Here is a 19532-nt window from a genome sequence, read left to right on the forward strand (position 1 = left end):
TCGTGAAATCCGGTGACAGTTGTGTGCGTGGCCAGAGGCGTGAGGCGTGAGGAGTTTGACTGAGACATGCAGTGTCAAAAACGACACTGGAACGGGCTAGGTTTGGAACAAGATGAAACCCTAGATGGGTCTGCTGTGGACCGTTGGATCTAACCTAGATCCAACGGTCATTGAGCGGTGGCTGGAAGCATAAGATAAGGTGAAACCCTAATCCTCTACGGGCTACTGTGCTGGGCCACTGTTGGATCAAAGCGTTTGGTTGCAGTTCATTGGGCCTGTATCATGTAAACCCAAATGAATAAATGTGGTATATTGCAATAATATGATATGTATGTCAAGTAATACACGTATATATTATAAACAATAAAACATAAATGTAAATGCCATGTGTATTATAATATCATATTATAATTTATAATTTATGTGGTCGAAATCTAGTGTCTTCAGCTGCCCCTCTTTGCTCATTTTCGTGTAATGACAATAGAGCAAAGATTAAAAGACACAATTTTCGGCCATATCGAATATCCTCTATCGTAGAGTTGAAATCCGATATTAAGGCTTGTCAAATTGCACTGAAATGTGAAATAACTTCCTGGTTGTGATGTCGAGTTGAACTGGGCACTTCTGAACACGATATCCTCGTCGTGAAGTTGAACTCGAACCCAAAGCTTTTGGCAAGTGACTCCTAGGTCGCCTTCTAGCTCAAGATACTTCGTTGTGAAGGTTAAACTTGACCTGAAGACTTTGGTGTTGATGTGTCACAGATAACTCCTTCATTGTGAAGTTATATATGTATATGGCCCCTTCGTTGTGAAGTTGAACCTGAGAATTGGATATCCTTCGTCGTGAAGTTGAAATCCAAGTATTGTTCCGAGTCCAATATCATCTGCTGTGAAGTTGAAATTGGCTCTGAAACTGGGAAATTGTTTATTGACAACCAGTGGTCCCTTCGTCGTGAAGTTGAACTTGCGTTGTCTGGAGTCCAATATCCTTCGTTGTGAAGTTGAAATTGGCTCTGAAATTGAGAAGTTGTTTGTTGACAACCAGCGGTCCCTTCGTCTTGAAGTTGAACTTGCGTTGTCTGGAGTCCAATATCCTTCGATGTGAAGTTGAAATTGGCTCTGAAATTGGGAAGTTGTTTATTGACAACCAGCGGTCCCTTCGTTATGAAGTTGAACTTGTGTTGTCTCGAGTGGCACGATATCCTCCGTTGTGGAGTTGAAATCACGGATGGCCCCTTCGTTGTGAAGTTGAGCCTTGACTTGAATATCCTTCGTCGTGAAGTTGAAATCCAAGTATTGTATGTTGCGGGTGGACACGACTCCCTTCGTCGTGAAGTTGAAACCGTGGATGACCCATTTATTGTAAAGTTTGGCCTCGAGTCAGATATCTTTCGCCATGAAGTTGAAATCTACCCTTGAGCAAATTGTGTCGTTCTTGAGTTGAAATTGGCTCTAGGTAAAACCTGCAAAGATATGCATATATGCAATGTTATGGATGTCATGCTCTTAGGTATGCCTAAAATGCATATGCACCCTATGTTATTGTGGGCTATGGAGAGAAATCTCGATCTCCGGTGGCCTGTCGTTGTTCACTCTTGATTTTGAAATCTTGAAGTTCTGATCCCTGATCTTAAGTTCTTCAAATGTTTAAATTGATGTGCACATTCTATTTTTTCTTGATTTGGGAGATGCTCCTCAACCATCTCCAGTATGTGTATGAGCCTTGATCGGCTTTTGGGTACCTGTACTTTTCAATGAATCTTTGTACAGTAATATGCGATTATCTTTTGCAAAAGTAAATAAATCATTAGGTTTAAATCCAATTCAAGATGCTCAGAAGGAAATGATTTTGAGGAAAGATTGTCTTTATTCATAAGGGAGAAGAAGAATCAAATAATACATGACAAACATTCTAGAAAATGAATACATGGCGAGGTGTAAATGAATGTCTTAGATCTCGATAATGTAGGCACTTCTGAGCTGAAAAGCCGTTTGGTGACTTTGAATGCAGCCTTTGCCAAAGGATCTTTGAAAATGCGACAACGTTTAGGAGAGTGCAATATTTCTCTGATTTGTTGAGTTCGTAGAAGATTCATGTACCGAGATGTTTCCACTGTTAATATCCGAATCGCTCTTTCTGGGTTTTCAACTTGGACCCGTCCTTGGTTGCAAGACGCCCTTTGTGGGTTTTCATCTTGAACCCACCTTATTTTCTTTTCTTTTGTTCTTTTTTTTCAATTTAGGGCGCCCTTTCGGGTTTTCACCCTAAACGTTTTTTTTCCAACTTAGGATGCCCTCTTGGGTTTTTATCCTAAGCGAAGTATTTCTTGACTGCGTCTGAGTTGATGGGATGTGGCAGTTCAGGTCCGTCCATTTCAGCCAGGATAAGGGCTCCTCCGGAGAAAGCCTTTTTCATGACATAAGGTCCTTCCCAATTTGGCGTCTATTTTTCTCGGAGATCCTTCTAAACTGGCCAAATTCTTTTTAGCACTAGATCTCATTCGCGGAATATTCTCGGGCGCACCTTTTTGTCATGTGCTCGGATCATTCATTTTTGATAAATTTGACCATGATGAATGGCTTTCAGTCTTTTTTCATCTATCAGATTAAGCTGATCATATCTGGATTGTACCCACTCTGCATCGTCCAGTTTGACTTCTGTCAAGACCCAGAGAGACGGAATCTCGACTTCAATGGGTAGCACTACTTCCATTCCATAGGCTAGTGAAAATGGAGTTTCCCCAGTTGAGGTTCGTACCGAGGTTCGATAAGCGAACAAAGCAAAAGGCAACTTCTCATGCCAATCTTTGTAAGTTTCAGTAGTTTTCTCCACTATCTTCTTAATATTTTTATTTGCTGCCTCTACTGCTCCGTTTATCTTTGGTCTATAAGTAGTGGAATTGTGATGTTTTATGTTGAACTGTTCACAAGCAGCATTCATCATCTTGTTGTTCAAGTTTGTTACGTTATCGGTGATAATCCTTTCAGGTAGACCATACCGACATATAATTTCTTTCTTTAGAAACTTGCAAATAGTGGATTGAGTGACACTGGCATACGATGCAACCTCTACCCATTTCGTGAAATAGTCAATCGGTACGAGAATGAAACGGTGACCATTCGAAGCCTTCGGATGGATTTGCCCGATAACATCCATGCCCCACACAGAGAAAGGCCATGGTGACGTCATTACATGAAGCGGATGGGGTGGAACATTTATCTTGTCTCCATAAATCTAACATTTATGACATCTTCTAGCATAGTCGATGCAATTTCTTTCCAGTGTGGACCAAAAATATCCGCATCTCATTATTTGTCTTGATATCATATCTCCATTTGCATGTGCTCCACAAACTCCGTCATGTACTTCTTCCACTATCATTTTTACCTCTTCAGCATCGACGCATCTTAACAGGACTTGATTATGTCTTTTCTTGTATAAAACCTCTCCATCAAGGATGTATTCAGCTGCCAACCTTCTAAGGGTTCTCTTCTTGGTTTCGGTGGTTTTTTCTGGATAACTCCGATGCTTGATATACTGCAGAATGTTGTAGTACCAAGGCTTAGTGTCTTTCACTTCTTCAATTTGGTAACAATGAGTTGAGACTCATACGACTGCATGTTAATTGGAATCATTTTAGACTCCCCACCAGCCTTGAATGCAGCTGCCAAGGTAGCTAAAGCGTCAGCCATTTGATTTTCTTCTCTAGGCACGTAGTGGAAGGTGACTTCGTCGAATTCTTCGAGAAGATCCAACACTAGTTTCCGGTACTCTAACAGCTTTATATTCTTGGTTTCCCATTCTCCTCGGAGCTGATAGATTACTAAGGCTGAGTCTCCATACACCCAAAAAGTCTTTATATTTTGCCCCAGTGCAGCTCAAATTCCCAAGACACAGGCTTCATATTCTGCCATGTTATTGGTGCAATCGAAGTTTAGTCTGCTAGTAAATGGGTAGTGACTCCCTTCTGGGGAGATCAGGATTGCCCCGATGCCATGTCCTAATGCGTTTGATGCACAATCGAAGTGCATTCTCTAGGAATTGTCCGCTGAAATGCTTGCTTCTTCTAAAGATATGGCCATTAAGTCATCGTCTGGGAAATCAAAGTCCAGCGACTCATAGCTCTCATCAGTTCGACTTGCTAAAAAATCGGATATGGCACTGCCTTTTACCACTTTTTGGCTCACATATTCGATGTCAAATTCAGATAAAAGCATCTGCCATCGGGCTAACTTTCCGGATAGAGCAGGTACACCCATCATGTATTTTAATGGATCTAACTTGGAAATCAGCCAAGTAGTGTGATACAACATGTATTGTCGGAGTCTTTTTGTAGCCCAGAACAGAGCACAACAAACCTTTTCAATAGGAGGATATCGGACCTCGCAATCGGTGAACTTCTTGCTTAAATAGTAGGCGACTCTTTCATTCTTCCCAACCTCGTATGATGGCCCAAGACACACCCCATGGAGTTCTCGAATATAGAGAGATTCAGGAACAAAGGTTTGCCTGGGATAGGGGACATCAGGATAGGAGTATGAGACAAGTAACGGCTCTTTTCTTCTTCCCAGCCTCGTCATGCTGGCCCAGGACACACCCCATGGAGTTCTCGAATATAGAGAGATACAGGAACAAAGGTTTTCCTGGGATAGGGGACATCAGGATAGGAGTATGAGACAAGTACTCTTTTACTTTCTCGAATGCAATATTACAGTTTTCATCCCATGCTCCAGGGTTGTTTTTTTGGAGAAGGCGAAAGATTGGATCACACGTGTCGGTTAACTGAGATATAAACCGAGCTATGTAATTCAATCTTCTTAAAAAACCTCAGACCTCCTTTTATGTTTGTGGTGGAGGTAGACTCTGGATAGCCTTAACCTTATCAGGATCAACCTCAATGCCTTTTCTGCTGACTACAAAGCCTAATAGCTTCCCTGATGTCACCCCGAATGTACACTTGCTAGGGTTCAGTCGTAACTGGAATTTCCTCAATCTCTGGAAGAGCTTTCTCAAATTCTCGACATGTTTATTCTGGTCTGTGCCTTGACCATCATGTCGTTGACATAAACCTCGATCTCTTTGTGCATCATGTTATGGAACAGGGTCACCATAGCTCTCTGATATGTTGCCCCAGCATTATTTAATTCGAAAGGCATCACTTTGTAACAGAAAGTTCCCCACATTGTGACGAAAGTGGTCTTCTCCATGTCTTCAGGATGCATCTTGATCTGATTGTACCCCAAAAATCCATCCATGAATGAAAAGTAGGCGTTCCCGGCTGTATTGTCCACCAGAGTGTCTATGTGTGGTAGAGGAAAGTTGTCTTTGGGACTTGCCTTGTTAAGGTCCCGGTAATCAACACACATGTGTACTTTCCCGTCATTCTTCGGCACAGGCACAATGTTGGCCACCCACTCCGGGTATTTGGCCACTTGAAGAAAACCATCATCAAATTGCTTCTTGACTTCTTCCTTGATCTTAAGGAGCATTTCTGGTCGCATTCTTCTCAGTTTTTGCTGCACAGGTTTGAATTCTGGTTTGATTGGTAGTTTTGAACTACCATATCTGTGTCTAGCCCCGGCATGTCCTGATACGACTAAGCGAATACATCTCTATACTCCTGAAGTATGACTATCAGGTTTTGTCTTGCTTCAGTCGAAAGAGTTGTGTCAATTTTAACCTCATTTCGATCTTCCTTGGTGCCCAAATTTAAGATTTCGACCGCCTCCTCATGTGGCAGTATTTTCTTTTCTTCTCTTTCTATCATTCTCAACAATTTGGTAGGCAAGTTGCACTCCTCTTCATTATCGCATTCATCAAATTCCCCAAGAAAAATGGTTGATTCAACATCCACCTCTGGATCAGGACCATCATACCTAAATTATCGTTATCTGGGAACCTGAAAGGAAACAAATGTGCATGCGTGATAGGATAATATCCCACACGGAACAATCAAGAATTAACTTCGAGAGTAACTGGAAATGAAGTACTGGAATGAAGGAGATAGACAATGAATTCAAAAATAAAAGAAAAATTTGTTTGCCATGGAAGAAGAAAAATGCATCTTTTATTAAACTTAAACAAAATGTTTATTCACCCTTACAAAAGATCACCTATTACCCCAGGTATAGGAAAATAGGGATAGTTCGAATATTACTCTGAAAGATTCTTGTAAACCACAGGTAGTTCTTCAACCGACCAACTGCTAGGCACGAACCCAGGTGGAAGGGGCATATCCCAGATCTATCTCCATTGTCAACATCTTCTGTGGTCACGGCATTGATGTTCAGATCTTCCAGAGCCGCTTCTAACTCGGATATGGTGGTTTTAAACACATAACCACCTGACTTGATGTTCTGAAAAGAGGCGGGAATGTCATAGGCTTCTATTGGAGTTCGTTTCCAGTCAACCTGGCTAATCTTCTCTCCAATTATTTTGGACCTCCTTTCTCTTTTCATGATAACTGGGCTGAAAACCAAGCCCAAATTGGTCTAATTTTGAAACAGGAAGGACAGGATTAATCATTCATTGCAAATATTTCCCGAAACCTCTTTCGGTCCTGGCGTCTCGGCCCAGGGTTTGCTTGATCTCCATCTTTGTATATTTGGAGAGTCAGGGTCTTGGAATCCTCTTTCCTTCCGCCACAAATGTGGCATTCACAAATTCCAAGGAGCGGAACGAACATTCTACCACTTCATCATCTACTTCGATGTATGGGGCCTCGTGGTCACGCTTGCCACGATATCTTCCTCAGCATTGATAATTACTAAGGCCCCGTCAATAACAAATTTAACTTTTTGGTAAACGTGGAGGGTACTGCACCTGCTTGATGAATCCATGGCCTTTCCAAAAGACAGTTATAGGACGGCATGATATCCATCACAAGGAACTCAACATCATAGGCGGCTGGTCCGATGGTCAACGGTACCTCGATCTTTCCGATTACCTCTCTTTTGGTCCCGTCAAATGCTCAGACCATATTCTGACAAGCTCTCATATGAGAGATATCTATTGGTAGCCTCTTCAATGTAACCAAAGGCATCACGTTCAGGGCCGATCTGTTATCGATCAAGACGTTTGGTAAAACGTGCCCCTTACAGTAGGTAGTAATGAGTAACGCCTTTGTTCGGCCTCTTCCTCCAGATGGAATCTCATCATCTAAAAATGAGATGAGATTACCAGCTTGAATATTGTTTACTAGTCGATCCATCTTGTTGACTGGTATGTCTTGTGGCACGAACGTTTGATTAAGGACTTTCAACAATGCTTCTCGGTGTGCCTCCGAGTTCGAAAATAGCGCTAGCATTGAAGTACGCGTAGGTAAGTTGTGGAGCTGTTCTACAATGTTGTACTCGCTGTGTTTCAAGATCTTAATGAACTCTTTAGTTTCTTCTTCCTTTATGGGTTCGTTGACAGCTAACACATCTTCTTTGAATGACTCAAGTGGTCTTTGTCCCACTTTGCCATCAAATCCTTTAGAAGTACTTACTTGGCATTCGTACTTCCATGGCACTTATCGATTGTCCTCGTATTGAAAAGGCCGAGGTGTTGTGATCATCACCCTGGCTTGTGTTGTTGTTGTCGGCTTCGCTTTAGGGGTAATTATCAGAGGACCACCCCTGCCAAATCTTCTGTCTGATGATTCTCTGGTGGCACAAACATCTGCTTCCAAAGAATCTTGAATTTCTTCGTAAAATTCCAGCTCTTTCCGGTCCATCATGAGCTAGACTATTGATCTGAATTCTGGGCACTCTTGCACCTTATGCCCCTCTTCGTTGTGGTAATAACAATGGTTACCATCTTCCATCCTTGTTGCACGCGATTGGGGTGTAAGAAACCCCACCTTTACCATTTGGCTCCATACCCAAGCCAAAGGAATTTTAACTTCCAAAGCACGAGTTTTGATTTTCTTGCCATTCTCGGTGGTGATTGCGTTGATTCCTGTCTTCTGGTGATTAGGCAAGGGGTTCTGGGCGACGTTAGGTGCTCTGGAGTTGAAATGAATCCAATTTTTATTCTGCATTCGTTGTACAAGCCTCTTGAATGTGAGACAGTTCTCGATTGAATTCCCCTACACACCTCCATGATATTTGCAGTGGACGTTTTCGTCATACCACTTCGGATATGGGGGCCTTATCGGATCCATTGGGTAGGGTGATACTGCATGAGTGTCGAAAAGTTGTTGATATAACTCTTTATATGTCATGGGAATGGGATCGAACTGCTCCCTTCCCTTTCCCTCCTTGGTTCTCTCTGTGATTGGTTAGAGGTACCAGATGGTACAGCTGCAGTTATTTTTGAACTTGAGATCGTAACACCTCTGCTAGCGTTGTAGGTGTTGACATTGTTGATCTCGCGGTCCTTGTTCTTCATGGGAGGCTTTCTACTAGAATCACCTCCCTCAATCTTTCCTTGTTTTATGGCCAGTTTAACCATCTCACCAGCCATGACTAAATTTGAGAAACTTCCCGAAGTGATTGCTACCAAATGCCCGAAGTAAGGTGCTTCAGGGTCTGTACAAATAGTTTTCTAGTTTCCTTTTCATCCAAGGGTGGATGAACTTGCACAGATAAATCCCTCCACCTCTGTGCGTACTGTCGGAAACTCTCGTTATGCTTCTTCTCTAGGCTCTGTAGCATAACTCAGTCTGGTCTCATATCATTGATATGCTTGTAATGCTCTAAGAAAGACTTGGCTAAGTATCTCCACGTCTTGATATGAGTTCGGCTAAGCTGGTTGTACCACCGGATAGCTGAACCGGATAGGCTCTCCTGAAAGCAATGATCAAGAGTTGGTCATTTCCCCCGTACCCTGTCATCTTCCGACATAACATAGTGATATGGGCTGAAGGGAAGCTGTTCCCGTCGAACTTCTCAAACTCATGAACCTTGAATTTTGATGGAAGCACCAAATCGGGAACCAAACTTAGTTCCATTACATCCACACCATAATAATCATGTTCTCCTTGGACCATCTTCATTTGGTCTTCTATCATCCTGATCTTTTCTTCCTTCTTCTTTGCCTTATCCTCCTCGTCAAAATCCAGGATATGGCAGTAGTCCGGATGACTATCAGGTTTTACCGCAGAAGTCTGTAAATTTTCCACTGATACAGCTTTCCCTCTGGCGGTAGAAGAGTCATCTTGCAGTCTGGGTAAGGTCTCGGTTGAGACAACCACTTGTGGGGTCGGTGGTATGGTTATCCCCTCAGATGCACCTTCTCCGGATGCATTTTCCTGTTGTTGTAAACCAGATAACTTAGCCACGATCTGGTCAACTAAGGACTTCGTGCTTTTCTTAATGGACTCCATGGTACGTTGACTGTTCTGGGCCATTTTGTCCTCTAATTCTTTCTGCAGTCTTGCCATGTTCTCTTCAATCTTTTCGATTCTGGCATCCAATTGTTTCTTTTTTGCACGAGTGTTGTGAGGGTCATGCATATCTAATGCTTGCAGTGGTACGCTTGGTGTCTGAGACATGTTCTGTTAGTTAATACGAATGTAAAAACATAGAAAATATAGAATAAAAACAAACATGAAATATAAAATGCAAGAAATGCAATGCATGATGTATGCAATTTGGAGGCGTTGATCTAGAAAAGTTTCCATTATTATAAATAATCCTTATTCAGACAAAAACATTTTATCTTTTAAGAGACTTAAAATCAAATTAAAGGTACATTTAGACGAGATCCTCTAGACCCCTAACAGCTTCTAGTAGGTTGACAAGTCTTCTGCCTTCATCTGTCACTGGTTGAATGCCTTGTCGAACCACTCCTGCTTCCCTTGCTAGGCCATGAAGATGACGAGCCGCCTTCTGTACTTGTTCCAAGAAATCTCGGATCGTTACGTCTCTGGCCCTTACCTTTCGTTGTGCTTGCTCCTAACGGAAACACCACTGTAAACCTCCATCAAAAGGCACTATCTGGAGCTCATTCGCTTGCCTCTTGAACCCATATACAATAGCTTCTAATTCAGCTATTGTCTTGACATCCTTCTCATGTTGTTTCTCTAAGTCAGCCACTCGGATTCTCAAGCGTTGGTTCTGATGTTGACTGTCTGCCAAGCGCCTCTGCGCAGTCTTCAGCTGTTCCTTCCAAGCTCTTTCATCAGGCCCCTCGAATTTCCTTTTCAGACTATGAGCTTCGTCTTTCCAGTATTCAGAGGTTACTTTTAACTTGGAGTTATCCTTGACTTTATCTTGATAGCCTTTTCTTAAGTCTTCGAGCTCAAAACAGACTCTCTTTGTTCCTTTTCCAGTTTGTCTGCTTTATCTTTCTGTGTATCGGCATCGAGCTTCCATTGATAAGGTTCAGCTTCAAGTTCCTTAATTCTCAGCTTCAGCTCGTTATTCACAGCTTCAAACTCTTCCTTGGATATCTCAAGTCCAGAAGGGACAGGCCTGAGATGTTCTTCCATAGTCCGGGTGTCTTCACAGTCTGGCACCGGGACGTTATCATTCTTTCTCAATCTTCGCCACTCCACATAATCCGGAGTAAGCATGTCTCTGGCAGCAACAACATCCATTCGAAATACTTTCTTCCATGACTTAGATGCTTCTTTTATCATCTTCTTATAACTGTCACCGCTATACATAAACTCTGATTTAATTAGTCTGTATGTTGCGGGGACAAACTAACGTGCCCCATACTGTCTAAGTGCTAATAACGGAGCGTACCCAACTGCACCCCAAAGTCCGAGTAAGATCATAGTACCAGAATCCCCACACCGGAAAAGAACGTCCCCGAGGAACAACCAAGGGGCTCTCCAAGTAATATCTCGATCTTGAAGATGCGTAAATAATTTCATCCACTTTTCTTTTGAAGCACCTTCATGCCACTTTCTAGTGATGAATTCTCCCAAAGGTGAATAGGTGGTGCTAAATCGGCGGTAAGCAACTCCGTTATTCTTCCAGAAGTGGCTGTGAATCCAGACTTGAAGGAGTTGAATACACCCAACGAACTTGCCTCCACCGACTCTTCTGCAATGATTAAGAGACTGAAATGTCTCGGCTAAGATGGCTGGTACTGGGTTGACTCGCCTGGGAAGTTGTTCAAATAATTCTACCACGGCTGCGTCGATGCACCACAAAGTCTTCGGAAAGATAACCAAACCGTACAGACCTAGTGCAAAAAGGTCTATAGCTTTCCATTCATCAGGGTAGTTCTTCATTAGTTGCCTTATGTGAATCCACTCGATTCCTTCTCCGTTACCTTTGTGTCAGAGTCGATCAGTCACACATTTCTCATCAACCCCTATAATCTTAGCTAGTCCGCTCTTGAAAGGCTGACTCTTGATGTGTTTGATATATGCCCTCTCTAGTCTGATGCTTTCGCAGTGCAGCAGGGTAGTATACTCTTCGATAGTAGGCACCATGTCCTCCCGGTTGAAGGTGAAACAACTATATCCCGGGTTCCAGAATTGAACTAAGGCTCTGATTAAGGGCTCGTCAGTCTTAACATGAAGTAAAAGTGTAATGTCACCGTATCGTTGGCTGAACTTTTGTTTCCGATCATTCTTCTAACTGTCCCAGATGTCTCAAAGCTCTTGCACGTCATTCTGTTTTAGGCTGATAGAGGCGTAGTTCACCAGCCCTGACACATAACTTCCCTGAAGACTGTCTTCTTTTTCCTTTTGAGTCTTCTCGGACCATAGTCGTATCTCGGGGTTTTCAATCTCTTGTATTACAACGGCTTTGTCCATTAATTCAGATTATTTTATGTGTAATAAATGCTTTTTAAGGATCAATAGTCTCTCGTAATGATGCAAATGCTAAAAAAACAAACACAAAGGCAAACCAGTCAATAAAAGATAAATAAAAAAATGACGAAAGAAAAATAAGAAGATTAAGAAGGAAAACATGGTTAGGGCCAAAAATGTCCTAGGGTTTGAAATGGGGTTTTGGGGTAGGCTCTATTTCTCATAGTATCCCGGCTTAGGTTTTAAAAATGGTACCCAAGTTCTCCTTGTTGGTGCCCCCTTGGGCTTGCCAGACCCTCAGTCCTAAACCCATCACAGGCTCGTGTGGACTAAGTTAAACTCGAGGGGACACATTCCCTTATGCCCGCACGGTGAATAAATTCACACGAAGACGTAAGGTATATGAATCCCGAAGGCTACTTGCTAGGCCCGCACGGTGAATAAATTCACACGAAGGCGTCGCTCTCACCCCCACTTAAACAGGGTTTAGAGCTCAGGTATAGAGCCTTAAGTGAAAAAGATTTGAAGGCTGAAATCATCAGAAAACGATTAGTACAACTATTTACTTGAAAATATAATCAAAAGTAAGTAAAAAGGATCGAAATATTACCTTAAAATTTAAACTTACCCTTTTCGTCAAAAAGACAACTGGAAATTACCTTAGCAAGACTCACTTACCTGTGTCCCCAGCGGAGTCGCCAAGCTATCGTAACCGTCTTTCGGTTGGGCCCGGAATTGGGCTTTGACTTAGGAAAATGGATTAGGAGTCGCCACCGATCATTTATTTTAAAAATAAACAGGTTGATCGGGTACTTTATTTCTTACCTGATCTGCGCCTTACCAGTGAAGTATCAGATTCGGGAGTCGGTTACAGTCAAGGAAGGGTTAGCACCCTTGAACTGCCCTTTCGATACTGTGTAATTTCCAGTTGTCTTTAATTAAGAAAATTATAATGTTAAATTAAAGGGTAAAATGACGATCCGAATTACCTACCTTTAACCGTTTTGAAAACATACCCTTAAAGAATCAAGGAACACGTTAGATAAACAAAGGTGATAAAGATAAATTACAACATAGTTAATATGGAGAAAAAAAATCAATAAACAAAATCGAGAATAAAATGAGATAAATGAACAAAAACAAGGGAAAAGAAGATATAATATATATATGTACATTAGCTTGCAGATTTAAAAAAGAAAAAAATGATATATATATATAATATAAAAAAATAAAAAAAAAGTATTAAGAAATAAAGTAAAATACATATATATATATATATATATATATATAATATAACACATAAATAAATAAATAAAAAGATTAAATAATGGAATAATGATAATACGAGTATGTAAAAACTAAAAAAATAACCATAATAATAAATAAATAAATAACCACTAAGAAATGTACAATGATAATAATAAAGGGAAAACAAGAGAAATAAATATTTACATTAATGATAATAAGTAATAATGATGAACAAGAAGAAATATATATATATATATATACATAATAATAATAATAAACATATAAATAAACTGTTAAAAAAACCAAGAAACCAAACAAATATAATTACAATATATAGATGATAGACTTAAAAATATTAGAATATATATATATATATAAAATAACGAAATATAGTATAAAAAATGAAAATAATTTAAACTATATATACATACGTATAGTAATAATAATAATATGAAAGATACAAATCAATGAATTAAATATCTATATGATAAATAAAGGGGCCAAATCAAAAATAGAGTGAAACTTGGGGTCAAAATTAATAGGAATTCAAGGTGCAATTGGGTTAAAGGGGGGGCAAATCAGAACTGTTTGAAATGATAGGGACCATAATCAAGGTTTCCCCCTTTTAGAACAAAACACGCGGACCATGTTGATGGATCGGGTTAACGGGCCGATTCGGGTTTATTATAAATGTCAAATTTTTTTAAAAGCTTCATTTCCTCTTCTCTCACCAAGAGCCCCCCCATGGTTTTAAAATTCTCTCAAGTGTTCTTGAGAGTTTAAGAATACGGCCGTGGGTCGGACTAAACCCAAAAACCGGTCACCGTGAGCCACCTCGCCGGCCGCCGTTCATCGGTGGCTATATGTATTTTTTTTGCTTATCTGAATCCTTCCCCTCTCTTCTTTAAGGAAATCAAAATGGTTTTTGAAAACGAACCTGGGGGGTGAGTAGATCTAAAAAAGAAAACTCGGTATTTCCCCATGCTCATCGGTTTAAAACTTTGCTTTTCGAGTCAAAAATGAAGAGGAGAACACATGCAAGCCTTAAAATGAAAAAAGGTACAAACTTTACCTTCTATTGCTTTCAAAACTACTGAAAAGATGCTTCGATTTCAACCCAATATTGCTCGTAGTTTTTGTGAAATTTCTGCTTGTATTTCGTATCCAACCGTCCTCACAAATGGGTTCGATTACATTTATTTATAGCTTCGATTTGTGCTATTTTTGGACCTATTTGAATCCTAATAGGACTCTAATATTTGCTTGTTGACTGTGCGAGATCCTTGCGTGTTGTTGGTGGTTGTCGTGAAATCTGGTGACAGTTGTGTGCGTGGCCAGAGGCGTGAGGAGTTTGACTGGGACATGCGGTGTCAAAAACGGCGCTGGAACGGGCTAGGTCTGGAACAAGATGAAACCCTAGATGGGTCTGCTGTGGACCGTTGGATCTCACCTAGATCCAACGGTCATTGAGCGGCGGCTGGAAGCATAAGATAGGGTAAAACCCTAATCCTCTACACGGGCTACTGTGCTGGGCCATTGTTGGATCAAAGCGTTTGGTTGCAGTTCATTGGGCCTGTATCATGTAAACTCAAATGAATAAATGTGGTATATTGCAATAATATGATATGTATATCAAGTAATACACGTATATATTATAAACAATAACACATAAATGTAAATGCCATGTGTATTATAATATCATATTATAATTTATAATTTATGTGGTCGAAATCGAGTGTCTTCAGGTGCAAATAAGTATTCAAAGTAAAATAAAAACAATATTAGACCTTTTCTTCAATCCAACAATAAATGTCATTTCTCTAAAACTCTTTGTCATCTGTGCTTAAAGGAATTTAAGTTTCTAAGCATGGATATGTTTCTACTCATTTGCAACTGCTTCATCAATTTTTCTGGAATCACTTGCTAAATAAACATTATATTCAAGTGGTCGAAAATGAAAGGGCCGGTGGATAGAGGGTGATTGGGAAGGAAAATAACGATGAATGGAGGATGGTCGGAAAGAAAAGGGCCGGTGGTGGACTGAGAGGGTTTGGTGGATTTCTTTTGATTTAGACATTGGGTGGTTGATTTTAGGAGTAGGGTTTGTATTTTAAGGGTTTTAATTTTCTTTTTTTATTTAAAGTATTACATGGAATTATATATTAATAAAATATGTTATGCCATAAAAAAATATTAATAGAATATGCCAAGTCATAGGAAAATGTTAATAAAAAAAACTGTCATTTTAGAGCGACCAAAATATTTAATTAGTAAAGTTCAGTGAGTCAATTGAAAAATTGAAAGTTCAATACATAAAATAGAAGATAGAGTAAAGTTCAGTGAAAATTAGTGTAATTTATCCTTTTCTATATTCCTTTTTTGGATTTTGCTAAAAAAACATCAGACATCCAATCATTTCGGCATTGAACTTTCGTTAAAGTTATTGCAACAAATTTCCATTCATTCAATTCAATAATGGAAGTAGAAAAGCAAAGAGGATTAAGTCCCGAGTGTTACGTGAGTGGTGTGGAATTCTGGTAAGGAGTGTCTATTGATTTAAATCTCAGTTTATCTTTACAGGAAGTAAGAGCCAGTGATATCAGAAATGGTTGGGGTTAGTGAAACTAAGATGGGCAGGGATGAAGATGGGGAGACCAATATGGCTGCTTGGCTTCTTGGAATCAGAAACCTTCAAATCCAGCCTTACCTTCTTCCTCCACTAGGTACCATCTTCTTCCCCTTTTCTATTTATTACTCAAAGTGCTTGTTTTTGTATTTACCTTGGGTTGATGACAACAAAGTTATCTGATCGGTTATTAACGGTCTATTCTTTTTGATTTGGATAAAAAATCATAATTGAGAAAATAATAACCGTTAGCCGATATATTTATGTGGGAGGAAAGGAGATGGCTGGTGTCGGGAAGAAGTGCCTTCTTTTAGTTTCCCTTGGATATAAATGCTCAATCTATAGGGTGGTCTGAGCCTAGGGTCATAATGTATGTTAATAGGTTGAGAGACTCTGCATATATAACTATCAATCATCGGATTTGATTGTCAGAAATCGTGTCAAAAAGTTCAAGAATATGAGTTCCAGATGACAATTCGACGAAGGATGGTTTTGGGGGTGACATAATATTTTCAGAGTTTCTTGAGATTTCGCTCGGGGTATAGTCCTTCGGGAATCTTTGTTTATAGAAATTTGATATTATCTTGAGATATAATAAGTAGATCGAGTTAAATTTTTTTGAGTTATTCGAGTTGACGAATCTTATTTTATAATTTAAATTTTATTTGAATTTTTTTTAGTCGAGACGAGTTTATGAAATTCGAAATAATTTTATTGGAGTCGAGTTATTCAACTTTCTGTTTAAATTTAATTGTAAATATTTATAATGTTATAACACTATTTGATTCCAATTTAAATGGTTTTTTTATAACCATACATATACATATATACAATTTCTTTATATGTGATATAAATATATCATATAGAGTTGAGAGACTAACTTAAACTTGAAAATTAATACACTAATTTCTAAAATTTTAAGTTATTCTAATTTTATTTTATAACTCAACTTGAATTTGAAAAAAATTTGAATCAATATTAGATGAGTTTTTTCCCCGAAAAAATAGACATGAAAAATTCAATTTTTTTAAATCAAGTCGAATTTTGATCATTCTTAATACTGTTTGTATTTGACATTCTGTCTTCTTAGGCCCTCATGATGTAGAAGTACGTATAAAAGCTCTTGGCATATGCGGGAGTGACGTTCACTACTTCAAGGTGAAATATTGCTCTACAATATCTTGTTTAGTGTTTATTAACGATCAGCCTCTAATTGTTATGCATGAAAGCAGAACATGAGAAACGCGAATTTTGTCATAAAAAAGCCAATGATCCTCGGCCATGAGTGTGCCGGGATCGTAGAACAATTAGGGAGCCAAGTGAAGTCCCTGGAAGTCGGAGATCGCGTGGCATTGGAGCCCGGCAGCAGTTGCCAAATATGCAATCGCTGCAAAAAGGGTCGGTACAATATTTGTCCAGAAATGAAGTTCTTTGGATCTGCTCCAACTAATGGTGCTCTTGCCAATAAGGTGGTACATCCGGAAAATCTTTGTTTCAAACTACCGGACAATGTGAGCCTCGAGGAAGGCGCGATGTGCGAACCGCTCAGTGTCGGAATCCATGCTTGTCGCCGGGCAGAAGTAGGTCCCGAAACAAATGTGTTGATCGTTGGTGCAGGTCCCATAGGCCTTGTCACTTTATTGGCTGCTCGTGCATTTGGAGCACCCAGAATCGTCATCGTCGATGTCGATGATTGCCGCCTCTCGATTGCAAAGAAACTTGGTGCAGATGAGTCTGTTCAAGTGTCAACAAATATTCAGGTTATTCGCATCATTTACTTGACCCTAAAGTAAGCTCAATCCCTATATAGTCTAGGCTTTAGATTTCGAAGTAATTACAAGACACTCGAACCGCTAATTCTACAGGATGTGGGCGAAGAAGTGGTGAAGATTCAAAATGTCATGGCTTCTTCCATCGATGTGAGCTTTGATTGTGTTGGCTTCAGAAAATCCCTTACTACAGCTTTGAGTGCCACCGAAGCTGGTGGCAAAGTTGGTCTCATCGGATTAGCGCAGGGCGACCTAACGATACCTCTCTCTTCGGCTGCTGTAAGGTAATTAAAATCTTGATAATTTGACATTGTTTGTTTGCCAAGCATCCCCTCCAATGCTTTGGCTTTAGTACACATGAATCAAGCAATAAGTCAGGTTGTGTGGTTTACAGGGAAATCGATGTAGTCGGAATATTCAGGTACCGGAACACATGGCCGCTGTGCATCGAGTTCTTGAGCACCGGGAAGATCGATGTGAAGCCACTCATTACTCATAGGTTCGATTTCACTCAAAAGGGCATAGAAGATGCTTTCGAAACCAGTGCTGGTGGTGGCAATGCCATTAAAGTCATGTTTAATGTGTAATTCCATTCTTAGTTAAAATGGACAGAAATCCTCTGCCCTTGTGTGCCTATCTTTGTGCTCCTCCAATGATATTTTTACACGCGTAATTTTTATTTTATGACAAAACTTATATAATCTTTCAAAAAGATCTCCTTCGCTGTTTTACTTCGTCTTCAACCTCCAAACTTTACTGTCAACAATGACTTCTTTTGAAGGATTACAATGGTTCTGAGAAGACGACGAAGAAGTTGTCCACAGGGTCATTGAAGATGATTTTGCAGTTGCAATAGGACGTAAAGTCTTGAATGAATATAATGGTAAAGTGGAATATTTACCGTCTAATGGTATTAGCTATACTGGCATTTTTATGGCATTCTTAACCTTGAAAGATCTACCTAAGATATAAATTCTAAAAAACATATAAAGTACATTCCATTATAATTTAATTATTAGATTTGCTTCAACAATTTAGGTATTCTTCTATTTTCCAATTGATCTAAGTTAGATTTTTTGTTTATATTTTTGTTTCGAAAATTCTACGATGCTCGAAGCATCATTACTTTAATTTATAAAACTTTAAAATTATAAAGTACTCGACGTGTAATTATAAATTAGTTAAAAATCTAAACTTAAATTATTTCAAATAAAATATTAGTTACATTATTCTTTATAATATTATTTTAAATAATAATTAGGTCAAATATTAAACCTAAATTAAAAAATCCCAATTTTTTCTTGCTTTGACGCAACGACAACAACGATGATGGCAATAGTGACAACAACGATGATAGTGATAGCAACGACGACGATAACAACAACAGCATCGATGAAAATAGTAGCAACGATGACAACGACGACAGTGATGATTTAAAAATAAAAAAAAAGAATTTAGGGTTTTTAATTTAGGAATTAATATTTGATTTAATTATTATTTAAAATAAGATTATAAAAAATAATATAATTAATATTTTATTTTAAATAATTTACGTTTCGATTTTTAACTAATTTATAATTATACATTGAATACTTTATAATTTTAAAGTTTTATAAATTAAATTAATGGTGATCATTGTTAATGACATTCATCGGTGCTAGTCGAGCGTGACATAATCATCATTTTTATTTTTTTATATTAATTATAATATAAGATATATAAAAATGTTTTAACTCGTATACCATTATAAACCAACTATTTAATTTACATTAATGATTTAGATATCCTTATACTAAATTTGTATTAAAAATCTTTAGTTGCCATTCTTGGTGCACTTGTTGTCATCTATACTCTTTGAACTTGATACATGCATCACAAGACTCATATTAAGGAAAATGTACAAACTCTTCTAATTGATTCACACGACCAAACCTTAAAAAAGAAGACCATAATAGCATCAGATTGCGATTATTTTTTGAATGAGATCATGATGTTATTTGGTTGATATGTCTTCTGGAAATACAATCGATTGTCTCTTATCTTTCCAAAGATTCCCGAATCGCATCAATTTGATATCGAGAACTAAGATATGTTTATTTTAGTGAAAACATCACTTGCAGAAATACCTATACGAGATTAATAGGGGATGTTGTAAATATTACGAATTTTTAATATTTGTATTGATTAT

The 19532-nt window shown here is 38.9% G+C and overlaps 1 protein-coding gene across 1 annotated transcript; it reads left to right on the plus strand.

Annotated features, from left to right (window-relative positions):
• Positions 1–15521: 15521 nt before the first annotated feature.
• Positions 15522–18014, plus strand: LOC120172149 (L-idonate 5-dehydrogenase-like). The gene is made up of 5 exons (XM_039179691.1): positions 15522–15672; positions 16666–16733; positions 16808–17335; positions 17441–17628; positions 17739–18014. The coding sequence occupies exons 1-5, from the start codon at positions 15555–15557 to the stop codon at positions 17929–17931; spliced, it is 1095 nt and encodes a 364-aa protein (XP_039035622.1). The 5' UTR covers positions 15522–15554; the 3' UTR covers positions 17932–18014.
• Positions 18015–19532: the final 1518 nt, after the last annotated feature.

This window comes from Hibiscus syriacus, unplaced genomic scaffold (assembly GCF_006381635.1).
Source record: "Hibiscus syriacus cultivar Baekdansim isolate YM2019G1 unplaced genomic scaffold, ASM638163v2 tig00111843_pilon, whole genome shotgun sequence".
Taxonomy (NCBI): Eukaryota; Viridiplantae; Streptophyta; class Magnoliopsida; order Malvales; family Malvaceae; genus Hibiscus; species Hibiscus syriacus.